The sequence below is a fragment of the Chiroxiphia lanceolata genome, chromosome 1 (assembly GCF_009829145.1).
Source record: "Chiroxiphia lanceolata isolate bChiLan1 chromosome 1, bChiLan1.pri, whole genome shotgun sequence".
NCBI lineage: Eukaryota > Metazoa > Chordata > Aves > Passeriformes > Pipridae > Chiroxiphia > Chiroxiphia lanceolata.
This window is the reverse complement of record NC_045637.1, coordinates 53,883,453-53,904,218: the sequence shown is the minus strand read 5'-3', so window position 1 is coordinate 53,904,218 and position 20,766 is coordinate 53,883,453. Positions and strand designations below refer to the sequence as shown.

General features: G+C 39.5%; 1 protein-coding gene across 1 annotated transcript in view; it reads left to right on the top strand.

The window, feature by feature from the left end:
• Positions 1-20,766, top strand: part of PIEZO2 (piezo type mechanosensitive ion channel component 2) — a 294,414-nt gene that overhangs the window by 142,218 nt on the left and 131,430 nt on the right. The window contains exon 5 of the mRNA XM_032707117.1: positions 17,560-17,722. Within this exon, the coding sequence (XP_032563008.1) occupies positions 17,560-17,722 (163 nt within the window). The remainder of the gene's footprint in view (positions 1-17,559; positions 17,723-20,766) is intronic.

The following is a 20,766-nucleotide window of genomic DNA, read 5'->3' as shown; positions in this document are numbered from 1 at the left end:
TTGAGTACCAATTTCATAGTAAATTGTAATTATAAAAGTGGAAGAATTTTTCGTATTGAAGATACAACTTTCGTTTGGTTGATATCATCAATCTGATTCTGAAATTATTGTTATTTTTGTAGCATGCAAAAATTTATTATAAATCTGAAGTTGTCTCTGTATATATGCAAAAGTAGGTGATTTCTACTCTACATAATACTAATAAGACCTGTCTGCACCATACTTTGTATAGCAACAACATCTATGCAGAATGTTCAACAAGCAGCATCCCACATTCTGTCTAAATTGATGCTGAGGGTAATTGGCAGTGAAAGCTGCACCTTTTAGTAAAGTAGTGTGTATTGGGCTTGTTATGCTTTTTTAAATCCTTTTATTATTCCTGAAGAATGAAGGGGTAGTTGGGGATTGGTAGCTCTCACACTGAAAGGAAAGGGAAAGCAGGTAGGAGCAGGGAAGGGAATAAGACTGCCGAGGAAAGAGAAAAAGACCTGAAGATTTCTATGTCAAGGCTAGACCTTGGATAAGAAGATTGACTCTTATTAAGCTATGTCCCAGATCTTCTGTGTACCTCAGTAGCTCCTTCAAGTCCTCTTCTAAGCACAAGGTGATAAGTAGGACACTGCATTGTTCTTGTCTGAAGCAAAATAAACAGCCCTGCATGCCACAGGTAGGAAGACAGAGCTTACCCAGTAGACACCAGGAGCAAGTTAGCTGTCATCACTGAGAAGCGTTTTTGTTCTTATGTTGGTCTCTGAGAGCAGACGGATGTCTGCTTTTGCAGCTGCTCCACATATGCCCCTGCTCGATCTAGCCAAAAATATTGTGTATGTCTTCCCTACCCCTTGCAGAGAATGAGAACTCAATTTCTGAAACCACTCGTGACGTGGGGTGAGGGCTGGAATCCAGACGCATCAGAAGCACTTCCCAAGCGCCTCCTTCCAGGTTTAGGTTGCTAATTATGAGCCTACTGGTGATCTGTTTTCTCTCTTTCCCCATGCTTAGATTGCCTGTAACTTGCTTGGATATTTGATTGGTGCTTGGCCAGAGTTGCTCTGGGTGACATGTAAGGAATAAACAGAAAGAAGAGAATATCACTGGATTCTATAAATATTTAGTACACATAATTCTGGCTTGGAAATCTAAGTACCATATGGTTTTCTACAGTGATATTCCCCACTTCTCCTCTTTGTGATTTAGTGAAAAGAATAAATATATGTTTGAAATATAAAGTCTTATCCTGATACCATGGTCCACAATTTCAAGCCTTTTCTTCACATACAGCTGAATCCTATAGTCCTTTCTTGGGCATGGCTCACATTTTGACATAATTTTGGGAGCACTGCCTCAGCCCAGGGCTGCATGAGGCTGCATGGTCTGATCCTTGAGAGGTTATTTTAAAAGAAAGAGTGCAGTTTAAATACTGAATAACTTGAATCTGGGAAGAAAAGAAAAAAATAGATGCAGTGGTGCAATCAAAGGACATGGGAAAGCCCTACCAGGCACCTCTTTCACCATTTTGGAAAAAATTAACTGTATTAGTCTCTACAATTCTCTTGGTCTCCTGTCCCACAAACTTAAGCAAATACTTAATTCTTCAGTGCCCAGGCATGCCCCCTTACTTTGGCAGGGTTCTCTTCTACAGCACACAATCCTTTAACTGCTTTATATCAGAGAAATTAAAGTAATCTATGGTTTATTTATGCTTTATATTCTTAATATATGATGTCCATCGTATTTTTGTAGGAATTAATGAATATGAATTTATTCTGCAGTGATTGCAATTATATACTTTCTTAGAATGTTATAAATATATATTGAGATAAATGTAATGTAGGGAGCTGAGGAGATTGAACCAATTCTGCACCTTCCCTTGGGAGGCTGTGAATGAAAAGCAGTTTATTGCTTATAACGGAAGTGTTGTCTTCTGGGTGATACCTTGGTTTAGTCATTTCTCTGCCTGGCCAAACATGGTATTGCAGACCTCATCCTCAGCCCCCAACTGTCTTTAGGATTAGGGTTAGGGTTCTGGGAACCACAAAGGCTACAGCTCCAGGGACACTGGCACTGCAGAAGGCATGCCAAGGGGAGCATGGCACTGCACTAACATTGAGCCCTCCACACCTCTCTCATCTGGACCAAACATGTTACTTGTTACCTCAATCTCAGACCCAAGCTACCAAACCTAATTGATAGGTAATCTGTAGGCAGAGGACTACATCAGAAGGGCTTATTCATGTCCTTCCAGCTGTAACACTGCACTTCTTTTCTCATGGGGTGATGAACGGTGGGATAAGGGGGCTTCTTGCCTGCATGCACTTGTCTCCAGACAAAGGGCAGCACAAAGCATTGAGTCCTGGGAAGACAGGGGACTGAGGTTGCTTAATTTTCAAAACTTCCCTCATTTTGTTACTTCATGCTGGTCAGGACTGTGGAATTTGTGCATGTGTGTGCTGAAGTATTCATCTTGTTTATAGTGTGGGAAATGGGGAAGAAATATGTTTTCAGTTTCATTTGATATATACTGCATGCCTGAGGTTCTATCTTAAATTGAGTTTTCTTCACTGCTCTGACAAAAAGTGAGACTTTGAAATAAAAGTCCGAGTTACAGAGAAAGCCAAAATAAAAATTGGATTATATTTACAAAGAACAAAATCATTGTTTAAAAAGATATGAAGAAAACTTAAGTTGTTTTTTTCCCCAACACTGTGTCAACTGAAATCTTTCAGTCAGTATTAAATACTGAAATAGAAACAAAGCTAATTTTAAACCAGTTTAAGTTCTTAGATTTTACTCCCATTGTCCAATGTTCTAATGTTGCTGGGTGTAGTCAGTTGATTGTGCTCAGGCACTTTCTGATTGCCTGTTAGCTAATACCCTGTATTGGGCATGCCGTAGTAGCCTGTGAAGTAACCTGACCCTGTTGTTCCCAATCAGAAGGAAATAATTTCAGGACAGCTGGCCTTGCCCCTAGAGTGAATATAATCTGAAATGAGAATAGAACTAATAAATCCCCCATTTTGAACTATTATTCCATTTACAACTTGTATTTCATGGTCACTTAAGAGCTGTGGCAAATGATGAATTTCTGCATTTAAATCCAGCCCTGGGCTATATCCATAAAGCCAGTCAGCCGCTCCCATTTCAGGGCAGTTTGATTGTCATCATGGAAGGAACTTCCGGAAGGGTCCATCTCTCCTAAAGTTGCCATTTTTGCTTTCTTTCCCCAATATCTTGGGAATGTTTGTACTAACATTTTCTGTGTTGAGTGAGCAAGTACCCTACTCTCCAGGTGCAAACACAGCATCTGTCACAGTTAAAGCCCAAAACTCCTACTTAGAATTTAATTAATCTTTTGCTTATTCCAAGATATGGACTATTTTCTGTTATTTGACCTGTAGGAAGGGTCCTGGAGGTGCTGGTTGGCAGCAGGTTTGATAGGAGCCAGCAATGTGCTCTGGCAGACAAGAGGCAAAACTGCTTCCTGGTTGCATCAGACACAGCATAACCAGTTGGTGATTACTCTACTGTATTCAGTGTTAGTGTGTCCTCATCTTGAGCACTATGTGAAGTTCTGGGTCCCACAATTTAAGAAAAATATCAAGGTCCTTGAATACTTCTGAAGAAGGGCAACGAAGCTGATGAAAGGGCTGGAAGGAATGTCCAGTAGGATGTGGCTGAAGACTCTGGGCTTGTCTAGTTTGGAGATTCTGCACTTGTGATGGGGCAACTCTGGATCATATAGACTGAGGTGCTGGAAAGCAGTGCTGTGGAAAGGAACTTAGGGGCCCTTGTCAATGGCAAGTTGAATATGAGTCATTAGTGCCACGGCAGCTGGGAGCGCCAACCATGTCCTAGGGGGCATCAGGCAAAGCATCACCAGCCAGTCAAGGGAGGTGATTGTCCCACTCTGCTCTGCACTGGTGCGACCTTGAATATTGTGTGCGGTTCTGGGCACCACAATGGAAGCAAGATATTAAGCTGTTAGAGAGTGTCCAAAGGAGGGCAATGAAGATGGTGAAGGGCCTTGAGGGGAAGCCGCATGAGGAGCGGCTGAGGTCACTTGGTCTGTTCAGCCTGGAGAAGAGGAGACTGAGGGGAGACCTCATTGCAGTCTACAGCTTCCTCATGAGGGGAAGAGGAGAGGCAGGCACTGATCACTTCTCTGTGATGACCAGTGACAGGACTTGAGGGAATGGCCTGAAGTTACGTCAGGGGAGGTTTAGGTTGAATATTAGGAAAAGGTTCTTTGCCCAGAGGGTCGTTGGGCACTGGAACAGGCTCCCCAGGGAAGTGGTCACAGCACCAAGCCTGACAGAATTCAAGAAGTGTTAGGTCAATACTCTTGGGCACATGGTGTGGCTCTTGGGAGTGGGTGCAGGGCCAGGAGTTGGACTCAATGATCCTTGTGGGTCCTTTCCAACTCAGCATATTCTGTGATTCTGTGAGATAAGGAGGCTGAGGGGTGACCTCATTGCTCACTGCAGCTTCCTGAGGAGGGGAAATGGATAGCAAGGTGCTGAGCTCTTCTCCCTGGGATCCAGTGACAGAACATATGGGAATGGTTCAAAGCTGTGTCCGTTACAGGAGGTTTAGACTGGACATTAGGAAACATTTCTTTACTAAGAGGGTGGTCAAACTCTGGAACATGCTTCCTAGAGAAGTGGTTGTGCCCCAAGCTTTTCAGTGACTGTTGTCCTGTCAGAGTCATTTGAATGCCCTGAATAACATGCTTTAACTTTTGGTCAGCCCTGAGGTGGCTGGGCAGTTGGACATGATTATTATAGGTCCCTTCCAAGTCAACTGTTCCTCCCCTCCCCTCCCCTCCCCTCCCCTCCCCTCCCCTCCCCTCCCCTCCCCTCCCCTCCCCTCCCCTCCCCTCCCCTCCCCTCCCCTCCCCTCCCCTCCCTTCCCCTCCCCTCCCCTCCCCTCCCCTCCCCTCCCCTCCCCTCCCCTCCCCTCCCCTCCCCTCCCCTCCCCTCCCCTGCCCTCCCCTTCCCTCCCCTGCCCTCCCCTGCCCTCCCCTCCCCTCCCCTCCCCTCCCCTCCCCTCCCCTCCCCTCCCCTCCCCTCCCCTCCCCTCCCCTCCCCTCCCCTCCCCTCCCCTCCTCTTCCCTTTTGCAAAATAAACACATTTCTTCTTCACAATCATGTCATAGAATATTCTAACATATACTGCTAGTGATGGTTTTATAGCCCTTGTATTGCACACCTGTGAGACTGTAAAGAAAGATTCACCAAGGAGGCTTTTTTTTATAGAAGCTTTTCAGGAGATGATCACCATACGGCTAAAACCACTTAATTGCTTCCTTACTTAATGGGATTTTCTCAAAGCTGTCCTAATTAAAAAAAAAAAAGTGATAAAACTATCATGGAATATGTAAACATTCACTAAAATAACTTCTTTTTTTTGAGCAGACTTAAGAGATTTTCTAGGTTTTTAATCTCCATCTTTCTGCTTAAGCAGTTTTCTTAATGGTAACATAAACAATCTGTACCTAAAATAAGTGAATTTTTTAGATGTTTGAACACATGTTCCTTAATTTTATAAGCAACTTAGTAGACTTCAAAGGCATATTTAATGAGAGGAACATTATGAAACAAAGGCAAAAAATAGTTGTTAATGGCATAAATATGCAAACTAGATTTTGGAGAACACAGTCAATTTTCTAGAATTTAGAGAGTTCTAAATTCTCTAACTTAGAGAGGATTCAGATATTAAAAATCCAAGGTGAAAATCATACCAGGTAGTCCAGAGGAAAATCATCTTTTTTTTATACAAATAAAGCACAATTTTACAATGACTATGTTTTAATCCTCTGCTTGTATAGGCTGAAGTTCAAGAAGCCACTTACTCATGGCATGACAGTCCTGCTTCCTGTTCAGCCTCCTGTGCACCCACCAAGAGAGTTGGTGTGCAAACATCCTGGAGGCAAATTAATCTCTTAATCACATGATGTGCCTATGATAAATCTAAAATTCAACTGTGTGTAGATGAGAAACACAGTAGTTTTACTAATTACAAGATGCTTTATCAATAGGAAGGTTCCCCACTTTTTTCCTTTCCTTCTTTTTTTAAGTAAGGATTGTCAGGCCTGAGGATCAAATTGGATTTATCTCCAGACCTAATATAGGAGTGTCAGCATATATTTGCTGGTGGTTCTAATTCCTCACTAGAGACTTTGTCTTGCAGAGACTTGAAGTGATATCAAGACTGCTTGATCCTAAGCATATTTTGGCCAATTTGTTGAGTTTGGCAAAAGTGTTGTGAAGAGTATTTTTCTATTACAAAAGAGAACTGGATTTTGGTTAAATTAAAAATCACACAATTTAACATTCTGAACTGTTTAAAAGTATTAAAGTAACATCTTTCAAGTACCTGATCACTTTGGGAGTTGAGTTTGTAACTCAAGAATCCTTATGACCCTTTATATGTAGTCTGTTGCAAGTGCTGGGAACTTAGCTGAATCAACACTGTACTACTAAAAAGTGCTGCCCAAATCTATTTTTCTTTCAGAAGTATTTCAAAATCCAGAAATCCACTAGTCCTTTTTTTTTCCCACTCTAAAGAGGTGTTTGGTACAGAATCATGGCTAGGCTTCGCAAACAAAGATTTGGGAAGGGCTCTACGCACATTTTTTACAAGCGCGCTGGTGGCTAAAAAAGGCCAATACGAGATAGGCACGTCTGGTTGCAAAAGGCACAGCAGAAAGACTTCTTAGGTGGTATATTCTGCAAGGCACAATTCTTTCTGCGTTGTCTTTTCTTCTCGAGAGTGATCCTGCATGTTTTCTCAAAAGCATCATCAGTGTTATAGATGGTGTGTCTCCAGACCTCCCAACTGGAGGCCAGAGTAGACCAGTTATGTTGATCAATATGGCCAAGGCTGAGATGTTGTTTCCGGGAGTCCTTGTATCTTCTCTTCGGGGCTCCTCTCATGCGGCAGTCGGTGGCAAGTTCAGAATGTACAGAATACATTCAGAATGTACAGAATACATTCAGATGAAGATACCAAAGATATGTATATTTCAGTTTGGAATGTTGTTTAGCAAGTAACAAAAATAATTTTCCCTTTGTCTTGCTACATTAATTACTTCTTTTGCAGATGTAAAGATGCATTGAGTGAAGTATTTTTATGGCTTTTCTGCTGTTGTCAAACTTAAAGTAAAAAATGAATAAAATTTGTGTGCCAAGAATAATCATTAATAGTTTCAAAGAAGAATGATTTAAAATTATTCTTTTCTCCTGGTTTCTAACCTTCAAGAGTGAAGTTGCTTCACATTTCACAGCTTTTCTTCATAGCTGCGAGGGCTGAAAATGGATATGTGTATTCTTTGTAAGGAAAAGTTGGTGACTCGCACAGTCAGGTGAAACTTAAAGAAAACACTGGATCCCTGATAAAGTTTTGGAAACTATTGAAGTGATATTTAAGCTGTGAAGGACTCTTTTGCAACACTAATAGTGTAATTCTATTTCAGTCTTGAAAGGGGAATGGTTTTAAGCTACCTTCTCTCTCACATGCTGGCCTGATTTCTGCACTATGAGAATGAATTGAGCGACAGTTGGAGCTCTGATTCTGCACACTGCAGACAGCCAAGCTTCCAGGGTGGAAACAGTAGTACAGGTTTTATATTTGTTCCACATTGCTGCAAACGGCAGCATATCTATCATCTTCTGCCTCTGACATGTCTTCTTCCCTTCCCTCCCACTGTCACTACAGTGTCATAAAATTTCTTTCTTTTGCTTCAACATTTAAAACCCCTCTCTGATTATTTTTTATTTATTTGCAGTCTTCCTGTGGCTTTAGTGTATGTGTGTGTTTGCCATCTGACTGCATCCCACTGCTACGTGATGATATGAGCAAGTGATTGCACAACTGAAAGATTCATTGCTGTAGCAGATGCAGTTGTGAATGAACAATCAAATCAGCTGTAATTTTTAAATTAAAAATTTTTAAAGTAAAAACCTGATTTTTGAAAGTAAAAAACCTATTAGCACTGCATCTAAACCGTGCTCATCATGATACGCTTGTCAAAACCTCACTGTGCACATGTCCTAAAATGTGTTTTAAGAGTGGTCAAATACTTTTTTTTTTTGAGAGCTCTGGAAATATTCAGTGTCTAGAAAACTAAGAGAAATAAAATCATGTACATTAAGCGGTTTTCTATATGCAAAAAAGAAAAAAAAGAAGGTAGCTGAATGAACAGGAAATTTTAGTAGACTTTGTATTAAAAAGGTAAGATGCTCTGGGCAAATGGTGAGCTAATGTGAAATAGTACTGTAAAGTGGTAAATAGTTAATCACAAAAAAATTAGAGGAAATAAGTGAGGTTTTTTTCTTTCAGAAAATAATATTTTGTTGAAAAATTAATCTAACCCTGGAAGAGAGCTCCTTAATACAGAATTTTCCCCATTTTTTTGACATGAGTAAATGTTCTGTACTGATTATTTCAAGCAGCCAGTAAATATTCTTTTCCATATGCATATGATGAGAAAAGTGGAATGGAGGTTAGCACCCCCAGTTCACTGGGGACTTTTGTGGCCTCTGCACACTGTCAGAATGCAAAGGAGTATATACTGTTATTGTGAAACCTAGATGAATTATGGGAACTTACTGAGAAGCCAAGATTTCCCTTCATGGACTACCATTCAGAGGAGAAAAGGACATCTGGGTGGAAAGAAGACATGCAGGGCTCAATGCTCACATCTGCTCCACTTCAGTGCTGCTAGAAATCGGATCAGTCTGCCTTCATATTTCATTTCCTTCTGTAATCTTGACCAATAATTTGTAATTGGTATCAGCTGATCATCTGGCTCTTTCCTTCAATGGCAAAATAAGTGAGCAAAGAAATCTAACCTCCTGCTCTTTACTGTCCAAGAGTATGTGAAACTTTGAAAGACAAATATCTCTATTAATTTTTAATGAAGTCTCTGAAACATCCTCCTAGTCAATCTCTTTTCATTATTTCTGTTATACCTTGGTTTTTTGGGAAACTGGTGTAGGAATACGTGTGAGCTGAGATACAGCTTTGCCAAACACAGTGTCATTATGATTTTTTACCTGTTATATTACCTTTCTTCAAGGCTGTGTTCTAGGTGAAGGTCCTGGGAGAGGACCTCTAGAAAGTAGTTGCTGAGTCAGAAATAACACATGTGCTGCTACTTCCCTTTGCAAAATCCTGCTCATAGACCAGATCTTCAGCTCCAGCTGCTCCTTCAGTCCTGTCTCCACTCTAGTACTTCCTCTGGTAATGTTGGTATTTTGCAGAAGCAAACAGTGTGATTTCAACAGAAGGAGTCAGGGAGGATTTTTATGCCATTCCCATTCCTCATTCATTGGGAATGGTACAGAGTCTAACTTAGCAGCTTCAGTTTTGTGCATGTTTGCAAAACATTGATTGCCCTTTCAGTTTGATATGGAATAGGAATAATATGACCATGTGAGGACGGTTTTCATTAGTGAGCAGAAAGAGGCTGATTCCTCTCGTTAGTATGATCAACCAGAGGTCTGAAACCAAATAAATAGATTATTTTTAAGGTAGATAACATGGGCATCTATGGTAGGAAGATAACAGTAGTTAAAATCAGCGCTTTCAGAAAAAAAGTAAGAGACTGGTGCACCTAGTATTTCCCCTTGTATTCAGTGTCAGTGCAGCCTCATCTTGAGCACTGTGTGCAGTTCTGGGCCCCACAGTTTAGGAAGGATGCTAAGGTCCTTGAATGTGTCCAGAGGAGGGCAACAAAGCTGGAAGGGATGTCCTGTAAGGAGCTTCTGAGGACTTTGGCCCTGTCAGCCCATCAGAGATGTCTGGACAAGGCCTTTAATAACATGCTTTAACTTTTGGTCAGCCCTAAATTGGTCAGGCAGCTGGACAAGAAGATTGTTGTAGGACCCTTCAAACTGAACTGTTCTGTTCTATTCTATTGTTTGCTATTCTATTCTATTCAGACACTTAGATTTTCAAGAGAGAGAACTGTGGAAGGCAGTCATTCAATCTAGCAAATGTCAGCAGAACACTGTGCCTGTTTTCATTCTGATACTTCTCTGCCAGCTTCTGCCACGAGGGTGTTATATCGGCTGTACATTTATGACAGGAGAATGCCCAAATCCCATGATGGCAGCTTTTAATCTTTGTTGTGTGACACCAGTGGTTAAACAAACAAAAAGACTTAATAATGTGCACAGGTGGGGCTTAGATAAAACCAGAGAGACAATAAGAGATCATGAGGCAAGGGACGTAAATCAAACAGTAAATTTACTTTCCACTAACAACTGCAGCATATGTGCAGTCAGCAACCCAATGAGACTAAAGGGGAATGAAGCTTGAAGTAGAACAGGGATATTTTTAATAACAAGAAAATCATTCATTTCTACCACATTGAAACTAAAAGCTGAAAACAGTGTGATTATTACTCTATGTCATTTCTAACAGCGTGCTACAATAGTTTAGGTGCTTTGCAAAAAGAAGAGCAATCTTATGTCACTTAGATACGTGTAGACCAACGAACACTATGACAAGTAAAGGAGTATCATGGAATAGAAGGATCCTTGTCCTCTGAAGCCTGTAATTGTGTCGTGTTGATCTGATAGTCTAGGCTGTCTCAGCACTGGCATAAGGCCCTCTCAGAAGTCATCTCCATTCAGAAGGAATCTTATTTATCCAACAGTTTGTGTTAAGTTTTCAGGTTGCTCATTTCCTACCACCCCTTGTGCTTATTTTCTTTTCAGCTAAATTAATTTCAGCTAACTTTTCTCATGCTATTTAACCTAAGGATTCGAAGGAAATGAACATCTGATAGAAGATACTTTATGGCCTGCGTTGTCTGAGCACTTGAGTTGTGAGACTGCTGTCAGTGTTTTTCTTGGCACAGCCCAGCCTCCTGCAGTACAGTGGTAGCTGGGAGCAGTACAGTGGTAAACCCACCAGCAGCAGAATGTGAGCCAGTCTTTCTTTTAATCTGGAAAGCAATCAGCATTGCAATTAGTATCCAGAAACTCTCAAGGACACATGCTTAGCAGTTTGGATTTGTGTTTTACTTTGTTTTTGTTGGGTTTTGTTCATGAATAAATCACGTGAGGTCTCCAAATAGCAATTGGCACATGAAATGCAAGGAAGCCTGTGGCCAGTGGAGTATGAACCTACCAGTGCCAGGTCTGACCAGGCTGCTGGAGTGGGCTGACACTGGGCACCCATCCAGCCTGGAGGTAAAAGCATGAACACTTGACTTCATCTCCTTTTTGCCCAATTTGGATCTAAGCAATGCTGTTTTTTCCAATGTTTAGGCAAGGTAAGAGTCTCCCACACTGGCAGAACACACCACAGTTGCCTTCTACACCTGAGAGAGGTCTTTGGTGGCAACTCATCAAGCCATTGAGCATCAAGCAGTGCAGGGAACTAGTACTCTCTCCTCCCACATGTATATGGGGTGTCAACCCAGGGATTGTGTCATAGGCTCCATTTAGAGAAAAATAAAAAGCAACATCTAATGGCATTGGGGCATTTAGTTTGCCACTGATTTCTACTGCTCTTCTTTTTTGACTTGATGCTGTAGAATTGAAGTGCCCCAAAATCTAGATGTATTCTTAACTTCCTGTGAGTATGTTATATACTACCTATAGAATGAAATGAAAAGTAGTTTCAAATGATGATCTGTTCATGCTCCAGCTAATGAAAGCTGCAGATACAGAGGGTGAATATGTTTTGAAATAATCACTGAATGTCAGCCTGCTTCAGACTTTACACCACTTTCTTTTAGTCACAGATACTGTGGAACATATGGGCATCTGTATGCTTTTATGTAAACACTTTACTGTCAGTCACTGAGTATTTACGAGCATTAACTGGGAACGTTCTACAGTGATCAACGAATACTGAATTCGTGCTTTAGCCAAATCCCTATATGATGTGTAAGTGAGAAGCATGTGTGAAAAGCATACATAGTTGCAACAGAAAGTCTCTTTGAAGATTTAAGACCAAAATTCATCTATAGCTGAAGTGTCCTCAGGTCTCTTCTGCTCACTTTGGCTCTGCCTCCATATAGGATCACATTCCCATTTTGACCTGAAATAATTTGTTCTGCGGATGGGCTTGTCATTTCCACCACCATGCTGTGGGGTTGACATGCACAGCACCACGGGTTTGGAAGGGATTGTACTCACTTCCTCTTGGCTGTGCAACATCAGTCCTGCTCCACATTTGGAGCTGTGGGGCACGGGCAAAGCGAGCTGGATGTTGTGCTGTCACAAGTCTGGCAGTGGTGCAGCTGAGCGCGTTGTCCGATGGTTCCTAAATACCTACTGAGTTTTATGTCTTCTGCGTGCTGCCCTGGGCAAGCTGCAGTTTGACCTTTATTAGAAGATCAGTGAACAAAAAGAAACAATGGGTGCTTTAAAAGAAGAAAAAGTGCCATGAACCAATGTTGTACATATTGCACATATCTGTAATTTCTTAATGTTGAATGTTTTGTGCAAGCAGTGAGGCACCAAAATCTTGACAATGTACGTTTAGTTTCAAATAGCTGCTCTCTGTCTACATAGCAGTGTTTGGAAAACAAATGTTTGGTTAATACGTGGTTAAGCACTTTTGCAATACAGAGTGTGTTCTTCACTGCAAAGTATCTTTCCTGAAAAAGCAAAGTCTACTTTTGGTTTTTGAATCCATGCAGACATAGTTTGTAAGCAGTGATTTAGATCTTACGAATACATCAGGAGCCCTTTGAACTTGTATGTTGGGTAGGTCAATGCATGCTAAATATTTTTATAAGTAGTTTTCTATGCAATTTTGCTTCCCTCTTCCTCCCACACATTTACTTTGCATGACCAATATTCTCTGAAAGTGCAACTTCAGATATTTTAAGTAAAACACATGGCATGCTCTGCAGAAACTGGACAGTCACATTAAGGCAGTGCAGGAGTAAGAGTGAGCATGTGGATATTAATATTACTAAATTTGTCTTTTATTTTTGTAACATATTTAATTTTCAATTTGTGGGTGAACATGAGATAAGAAAGGCTTAAAGGCAGACCTGCGAGGGCTCAGCAACTTGCGTACTTTACCCACGGCAAAGCTTTGCCCTGAATGTGATGTCAAGGTTGCCATGTGAACCATCATATGTAACCTGTCTTTTGAACCAGCAGAGACAAGTCATGACAGCATGACTATAGACTGTGAGCATCCATGTTCACTGAAGTGCTAGTTGTGACTCAGACCAGGTCTGCAATCCTCAGACCCAGATAATTTATGTGTGAGTTTCCTAGCAAAGTAAGTACAGAAGCAAACATTTCTTTCCTAGTTCAAACTGAGAGGGGTCAAGGAACCTCTTTAAGTACTTTCTAGCTGCAACCATCCCCAAAATCCACTTCCAACAGCAAGGATCAGCAAGCACATCTCTAAGGCCATCTGGTTGGTAGCCTTTGGTACCCTCAAAAGTTTCTGCTATTTTTGTATCACGAAGAGGATACTTACTGGTGATAACAAACAAATCATTCATAGCACTGTGTAGCACCTGTGTAATACTGCCAGTCCATGTTTCCAGGGGTGATGCTTATGATTCTTGGGTCTGTTTTGCCTCCAATCCAAGTGATTACAGTTGCCTCTGAGGCCCATGGGAATTCAGCCGTAAACATCTACAGCAATGCACTCTGAAATATTAGATCCAGTTAGAAATACTAGATGTTTTACAGTGACCAAACGAGATGAATGGAAAGTATTAGCATTTATGCACTCTTGCTTAGTTTATCACTGGTGAACTGTTAACTCAGTATTACCTTTTTTGTTTTATTAAATTAATTAGAAAGTAAACAAATGCTATAGAAAACCTATGAAGGGAAAAAAGAAAGAACCTGGTGCATGTATGGAAAGATGAGTATGCATGAATAAGACTTTTGAAAAGTTTTTAAAACTACAGTAAAAATAACCTTTAAAATACTTTGTTTACCCAGTATTCAATATAAAATGAAGCTTTTTACAGTTCTTTAATCTGCAAGCATTGTCTAATTTATCATCTAACATAAGCTTAACATTGTGATACATTACTGATGCTGAATTAATTTTTCTCTTTAAGAATGACTGGTTGTTCTTTATTCCCATTTCTGTGTATTTGTAAGAAAATATTAAATATTTAGAGTTTGAAGACTTTTATATATTATGCATGGTGTTTTACACGTGTTGCTATATATTTTACCTTTTTTTCCTATTGAAGCCATTGTAATTTGAGTTCTATTAGCTTTGCTGCTTTTCTGGTTTTATTCTGTAAACCTGAAATAAAGAGGAAGTTAATGTGTCTGCCATTCTAAAGAAATGTACTAATACCTCACCTCACCAAAGCTTTGTGCATTCAGTAGGAGATGAATAATTGTTATTTGTGAGAAACAGTTATTCTAGAAAGGCAAAAAATTAAAATTTTACTTTCAGAAAACTGAAATGCTGAATTCTAGAGCACCAAACAAGAATGTAATGTTTAAATTATGCTGGCGTTTGTGGTTTTGTTTGACTACTAGTGAGAGTACATGAAGTAAGAGAATGGTTTTAACCTGTATGTCCACAGCTAACTCTATTCTCAGTGTAGGTAAAGTGAGAAATTTTGCTTAGTTTTGTTAGAATCAATGAACTTTAGGAATGGAGCAGGGTCACACTGTCCTAGAAAAATTCTGTATAAACACAGAAAATTAGGATGATCCCTTTCTGAAGTAGTAACTTTAAAGTATACAACTGAAAACAGCAGAGGAACACAGATTATCTGATGAGGAAACTGCTCTATTAGGAGTCTGTTGATATGATAAAATAGTTTCACATAGTGATGCAAAAGTCATAAAATTCCTTTTGTCCTACAAAACTTACTTTTGTTACAGAGGAACTCTTGCAACCCTAACTTGTAGTAGTCCCTTGTCTTAAAATATTGTGTGCAATTTGATTTACTTGATCAAGGAAAGGTAAAAAAACAATTTCAAACCCCTAACTCTTTTTTTTTTTTCTACATCCTATAAGAAAGAAGGAAAGACATGGAAAAGAATTCTAAAGCTCCCATTTACTGTAATTACATTTCAGAGTGTGTTTCTGGCTGAGTTATAAGTTTTAGTCAGTAACGTCTACTACAATTAAAGCTGCCCTGTACGTAAATGATTTAGTTTAGATGAATGAATTATGCTTTACTAGTTGCAGATCAAGGGCTATGACCAATTCATTGTACACTGTAATTCTTGCAGGGATTAAAAAAAAAAGTTGTTACTCTGTGAGATCTCCTGAATAGGTTTCCTGTTCTTCTGTTTTAACTTCGTAGTTCGAAAGCCTCTTTTGGAGCAAAGAGCACAATGCACAATGCATAGACTGTTATCAAATGCAAAATATGACCATGTATGAATGCGCAAATAAAGTGAGAAATGTTTGTGGAATGACTGCAGTATTTACCATTCTTTTTTTGTACTGCCAGAGATAACAAGTGGGAATAACTGATTTTTGTTTTAGCTTTTGCTGTGAAAAACTGGGGAGCAGATTGCTTGGGGTCGAGTAAAGCAGTTTATTATTCTGCTTTGCAGAAGAATATACATTTCTCTATTTTCAAGTGATCTTTTGTTTTCTTTTTAATTCTCACATTGAGGTCAGTTTGTTTTCCTTTTCATGGGGAAATGGGAACAGCATACATTTGCGACTGGTTTTGGTGAATAAACTATTCATGTGCAGAATTTCTCCCTGCTCTGTGTTTAAGTATCACTGTTCAGGTTCTCTATTGCTAGCCTGAACTGTACCTTACATCTTTCACAACAACATGCTAAATGATTTTGAAAGATCAGAAGCACTTGGTTTGGAAAGAAATGTGAGCTGCACCAGAGGCAGAGCTCCCACAGGGGTCTCCTGGGTTCTGGGGAGTAGGATACACGAAGGAAGGCCCAGCGTGGCTCCATGGGAGTACAATGTGAGGAAGGAGAACGTGGTGCAAATAAGAAGTGCTGGTACTTGAAGGCTACCACTTTTTAATTTGTTTGAATGTGAGTGGTTGAATGTGAAGGACCTCATAAATAATGCAAAATTAATTTTTGATGAGATGCTAGACCTGTGTACAGAAAAAAATCAGATATAGAAGTATTATGTAGAAGTAATCGGATTCATTTTTCAAATGAGACTAGCAAATTTATACTGTTCTTACATTAATTAATACCGAATTAGGGTGTATTTCAATTCTTTCTAAAAAATCCCTAAGTGAAACTTTCAGAATGAAGAACTCAGATTTTTTTTTACCAGATATTTAGCAAAACTGCCTTAATAGGCAGATTTCAGCATAAAGCCCAGGATTATTGAAACAAATTCGTTAATATTATTGTGAAACCTGGGTACGCAGTTGTTGGGAGTTAGGTTCGTTAAACATGTACTTTGCTACCATTTTCTGCCGAAGTGCAGCCTTGACTAGCTAATCTGTAGTGACAGTAAGAGCCTTGCGTCTATAAAACAACAAATTTAGTTTTCTACCAGTTAAGACTATGAAGAGCTAGCCTAGTGCACTTTCCTATGTCCAAGGAACTATGCAGATGACTCAGCTGTCATCAGAGCTGATTACAGACAGAAAGCCTTATAAAAAAATAAAAGTTAAAATGGGAACTGCATATTTAAAATGTGTTAATTTCAGATTTTCAAATAATTAAGATTATATCCTCTCATTAAATGTTAAAAGTCTAGTATGTCCATGCTGCAGTTTAATAAACTGTTTGTTGTGTCTCTAAACCTGAATCCAAGGTCTCCCTTTTAACAGTGAACCAAATTCAACCACCACATCCAAATCCATAAAGTCCTATTTCCTAGTATAAGCAATTACATCTGCACAATGAAACAGTGCAATTTTTTTCCTACATACAAATCTTTCAGAGGAGAAGAAAGATTTTCTTGGCAGGCATTGAACACATTAATTAGCATTTAAATATTCGTACTTAAATACTAGTGCTTAAATACCCAAAAAGGTATTAAGGTAGTCTGGTTGGATAAAATGTATTAATAGTTAACATAATGAAACATGTTAAAATATTAAGGACTTTCTGGTTATTCCTCTTTGTGAAGGAAGGAAGTAGGAAGTAGGATTAAGACTCACATAGGGGTGACATAAATGCTATCTTGCCTGGGTGAACATCCTTGTCCTTGGTGGACCTGTATGCTGTTGTCTTTGCATGGAATTCCAGTAAAGGGATTGTGCTTCATACACATGGATCTTCTAGCTACTCAGCCAAAATCTTCCTTGATGAATTTGAAAGTTATTCCTTCATTGCTCTCAACAAAATTGGTTCAGAACTGGGTTAATCGAAGTGCTAAGTATCACTTATTTTTATCACTTATATTGCTGAATATGCGAGCTCCCAGCAAATAATCACTTATTCTGTACTTCTGGAGAGCAAAATTATCTGTCTGTCCAGAATTTCTTGATCATTTTCATACTTCCCATATTGTGAAGGTTTCTTATTGCTGGGGGTTTGGGTTATTTTTCTTTGCCTTGAGCTAAATTTCTGTTCCAGTTGAAAATGTCATTGGAAGTAATAAATATTTCTTTGTGTTTTTTTGTTGTTTTTTTTTCATCCCATACAGTGTGAAAGGAGCAGATGCTGGGAACGTGATCAGACTCTTTGTACCAGATATTGGGATGTTCATTGCTAGTCTGACAATATGGCTCCTCTGCCGCAACATGTTTCAGAAGCCAGTAACCGAGGATGCAGCACAGTGCAACATGCAATTTGAAAATGAGGAAATGGTATCAAATACACACTTCTATCTGTATGGCTTTTAGTGAACTTTGGCATTTCTGTCTGAGATGTGTTCTGAAATGGTTTCATGAGGACTGGGTATGTTAAAAAGTGAACTTACTTTAGGAAACTAAATGATTGGTTTTAAAGTGGAAAAGCTAAAGTTATTATCTTGAGAAAACAAAGCGGAATGTGAAAAGCGGTAGGTGAATGTGAAATGCTACAGGATTTTTCAAGTCATTTTGAGTTAAGAAACAATCATGACAGTTGTTCACAAGTTCTTCTTCACCAGAGCTGCTGTTTAAGTCTGCCAAGGTTGTTCTGCTACAGTTTCTTAGATAGCATCCCTACTTCCAAATTTTTTATCCAAGAATAACAGCAGTGTCTGAATGACTATCAGAAACTACTCCTAAGAGAAAGGAAGAGAGACTGTGTATTAAGTTCATGGAAGGAGTTACCTAAAACTGTGGTCGTACTGAGTAAGCTTGAGGATGATATTGGGGAATGACTTTGCTGGAAGTGTTGATGTGTTTACTGTGTATTTTACTAGTGGGAAGAAGAATAGCAGAGATACTGAATGCAGAAAAATCCACAGAAAGGGGAAAACAAGTTTATAATATAAAAAGCCACAGTGGGAATTTAGCCCAGGGTCCAGAGAAATTCCTACTACTAATCTTAACATGTTTTTTATCAGACTGTCTAGCATGCCCTGGGTCTCATTTTCTGTCTTCTTTTACATGGGTGGAATGTTTTTTTCTTTACTCTCAAAATGACATTTTTAGGGGAGACAATTTCAACTTGCTCATTTCAAACAGAAATTGAAATGAGTAAAATATTTAGGGGGATCAGTTGCCCATTTTGGTGCCACTACATAGAGTAAAAAGAGGCCTCTCTGCATGTTGCCATGTTGTCTGGATTGTGGCAGTACCAGAAGCTGGTCAGGTTTCTAGCACGTGAGAGATCAGTATCAGGACTGTGCTTTATACTCAGTTGCAGCTGGAATTCTTATGGGCTCTCCTGGCAACTGAGGATTGCCTGAAGGCTGCAGCTTTTTAACTACACATTGGAGGACTTGTAGGTTTGATCTGATGAGTGTATGCAAGGTTTTGTGTCTCCTGGAACCTGGTTTTATCAGCTTTGAATCTGCTTTATCATTAGAGCTGTGCAAAATGGATTTAGCAGCAGGCCAGAACCTTGGGCTATACCCAGAAGTGGAGATGTCTGAAGTATTAAGTGTAGCTTATTAGCATGGTTTGTGTTCAGTGCTTCTCTTAAAAGTTTCATTTTACCAAAGTGGGCTCTAACAGACTTTTTTGAAGCCCTTGATCTCCTGAAAAGAAAGCATGCATATTCATAAAACGGGAGTAATCTGATGGCAGAAACTCAGAAGAAAAATGGAAGGCCATGGTTAGGTTCCTCTGAACCTCTATGATGATGCTTGGATATTAATTTCTTCTTTGGTTCAGAGATGAACCTGAGCCTGGAGAGTGGGTCAAAGGGAGCTCAGTCTACTGGAGAGGATGGGTGCTGGCTTCCAGGCAGGGTTCAACAGTTGTTTGCCTACAGTGCAAGGGAAAAACTGAGCTAACAAACACTAATTACATAACATGGAGTGTAGCTTTTTATTGGGCTATCCTGGACTGGCTACCTCAAGTCAATCCACCAGTGCAACTAAAAAGTCAAAATTATTCCACAAAGGAAGAGTGAGAAGGAGAAGAAAAGTCTGACTGCAAAGAAATATTAATATTGGGCAAATAGAAATATGTGTAAATACATTTGACTTCTTCACATCAAAATCCAGTGAATATTATTTATGTTCTGTAAACTGTATGTATAACAGAATATTTAGTGAACACAGCAGCTGTGTTTAGATTTAGTGACACCAAAAACTCCAACACAGGCATATTTTTTTAAAAAGGGGTAATATTTTCTGTTGTGTGAGGTGATCCCAAATGCTTTAGAGAATTCTGATCTTCACAACTGAAATGATGAATCTGTATCAGAGCAACCTGCTTGTTTTTTAAAGATTGAGTGAAATGGAGAGTGGAAAATTAATACCTATTAAACATATTTTTCCAAACTTCAGTTTTCTCTTTCTAGATGTCTGCACATAACATCCTGGAATCATTTCTGCTATTTAGGAGGAGGCGGGAGAAGCAGCTGAATCTGCTAGGAATATGTATTTGGCAGGACTGACTGTAAGGAACCTAATGCATATGCAGAGCATGCAGCTGAGTGTCTGCATTTGGGAGAATATTGGCATGATCTAAAATGAGTCCAAACTGTGTAGATTTCACATAATTTTCAATTCTTCCTTGATAGAGTACACTGGAAAAGGGAAGACTAAGTAAGTGACCAGTCCTTTGAATTCTGCATTAACCGACTGATGCCTATGGCTGGATCTTGTTGCAGCTTGGTACTGATGCTGTAACTCCGTTGAATTAGAAAACACAGAATGAGTTGCAGCAACAACTGTCCTACAAAGAGACACTTCAGGAAAAATGTTGAGCTTGGTACTGTGCCTTCAAGCGAAATAGTCCTGGGTTTGTTGAACCAGCCCCGTAGCCAACTCTAGAGTTGAAGAGCTTTGGCTGAGAGTCCTTGCCACCAGTCATCAGAGATTTGTGGTACAAGATTTTGTTAAGAATGCATCAGCTGATTTAAACGGGCTTAGCAGAGCCATAAGAGAGGTAATTTTTCAGGTTGCTAGATGCCTAGCCTATAGAACAGATGGTTCTATAAATCAAGAAATCAGCACTGTGAATTCCAGGCAAAAGCAGAGTGTCTTGAAGCTTTACTTTTTTTGCATTAAATTATTTACATTTAATGATTCTCAGAGCTCTTTGCTTTAGGGTAGAGTGAAATACTAAATTTGCTAAAACTGACCTTTTGAAAGGTCTGTGTGAACCCATCACATTTCAGTTAATATATGGGCATACCATAAAAATGGCTGGAGTTGAGTAGCAGTTTGTGATACTCAGTTATGTGCTGTATTTCAACATGGCAGTAGCCTCTAGAAACCAGGCAGAGAGTACAACAGATCAGATTGCCC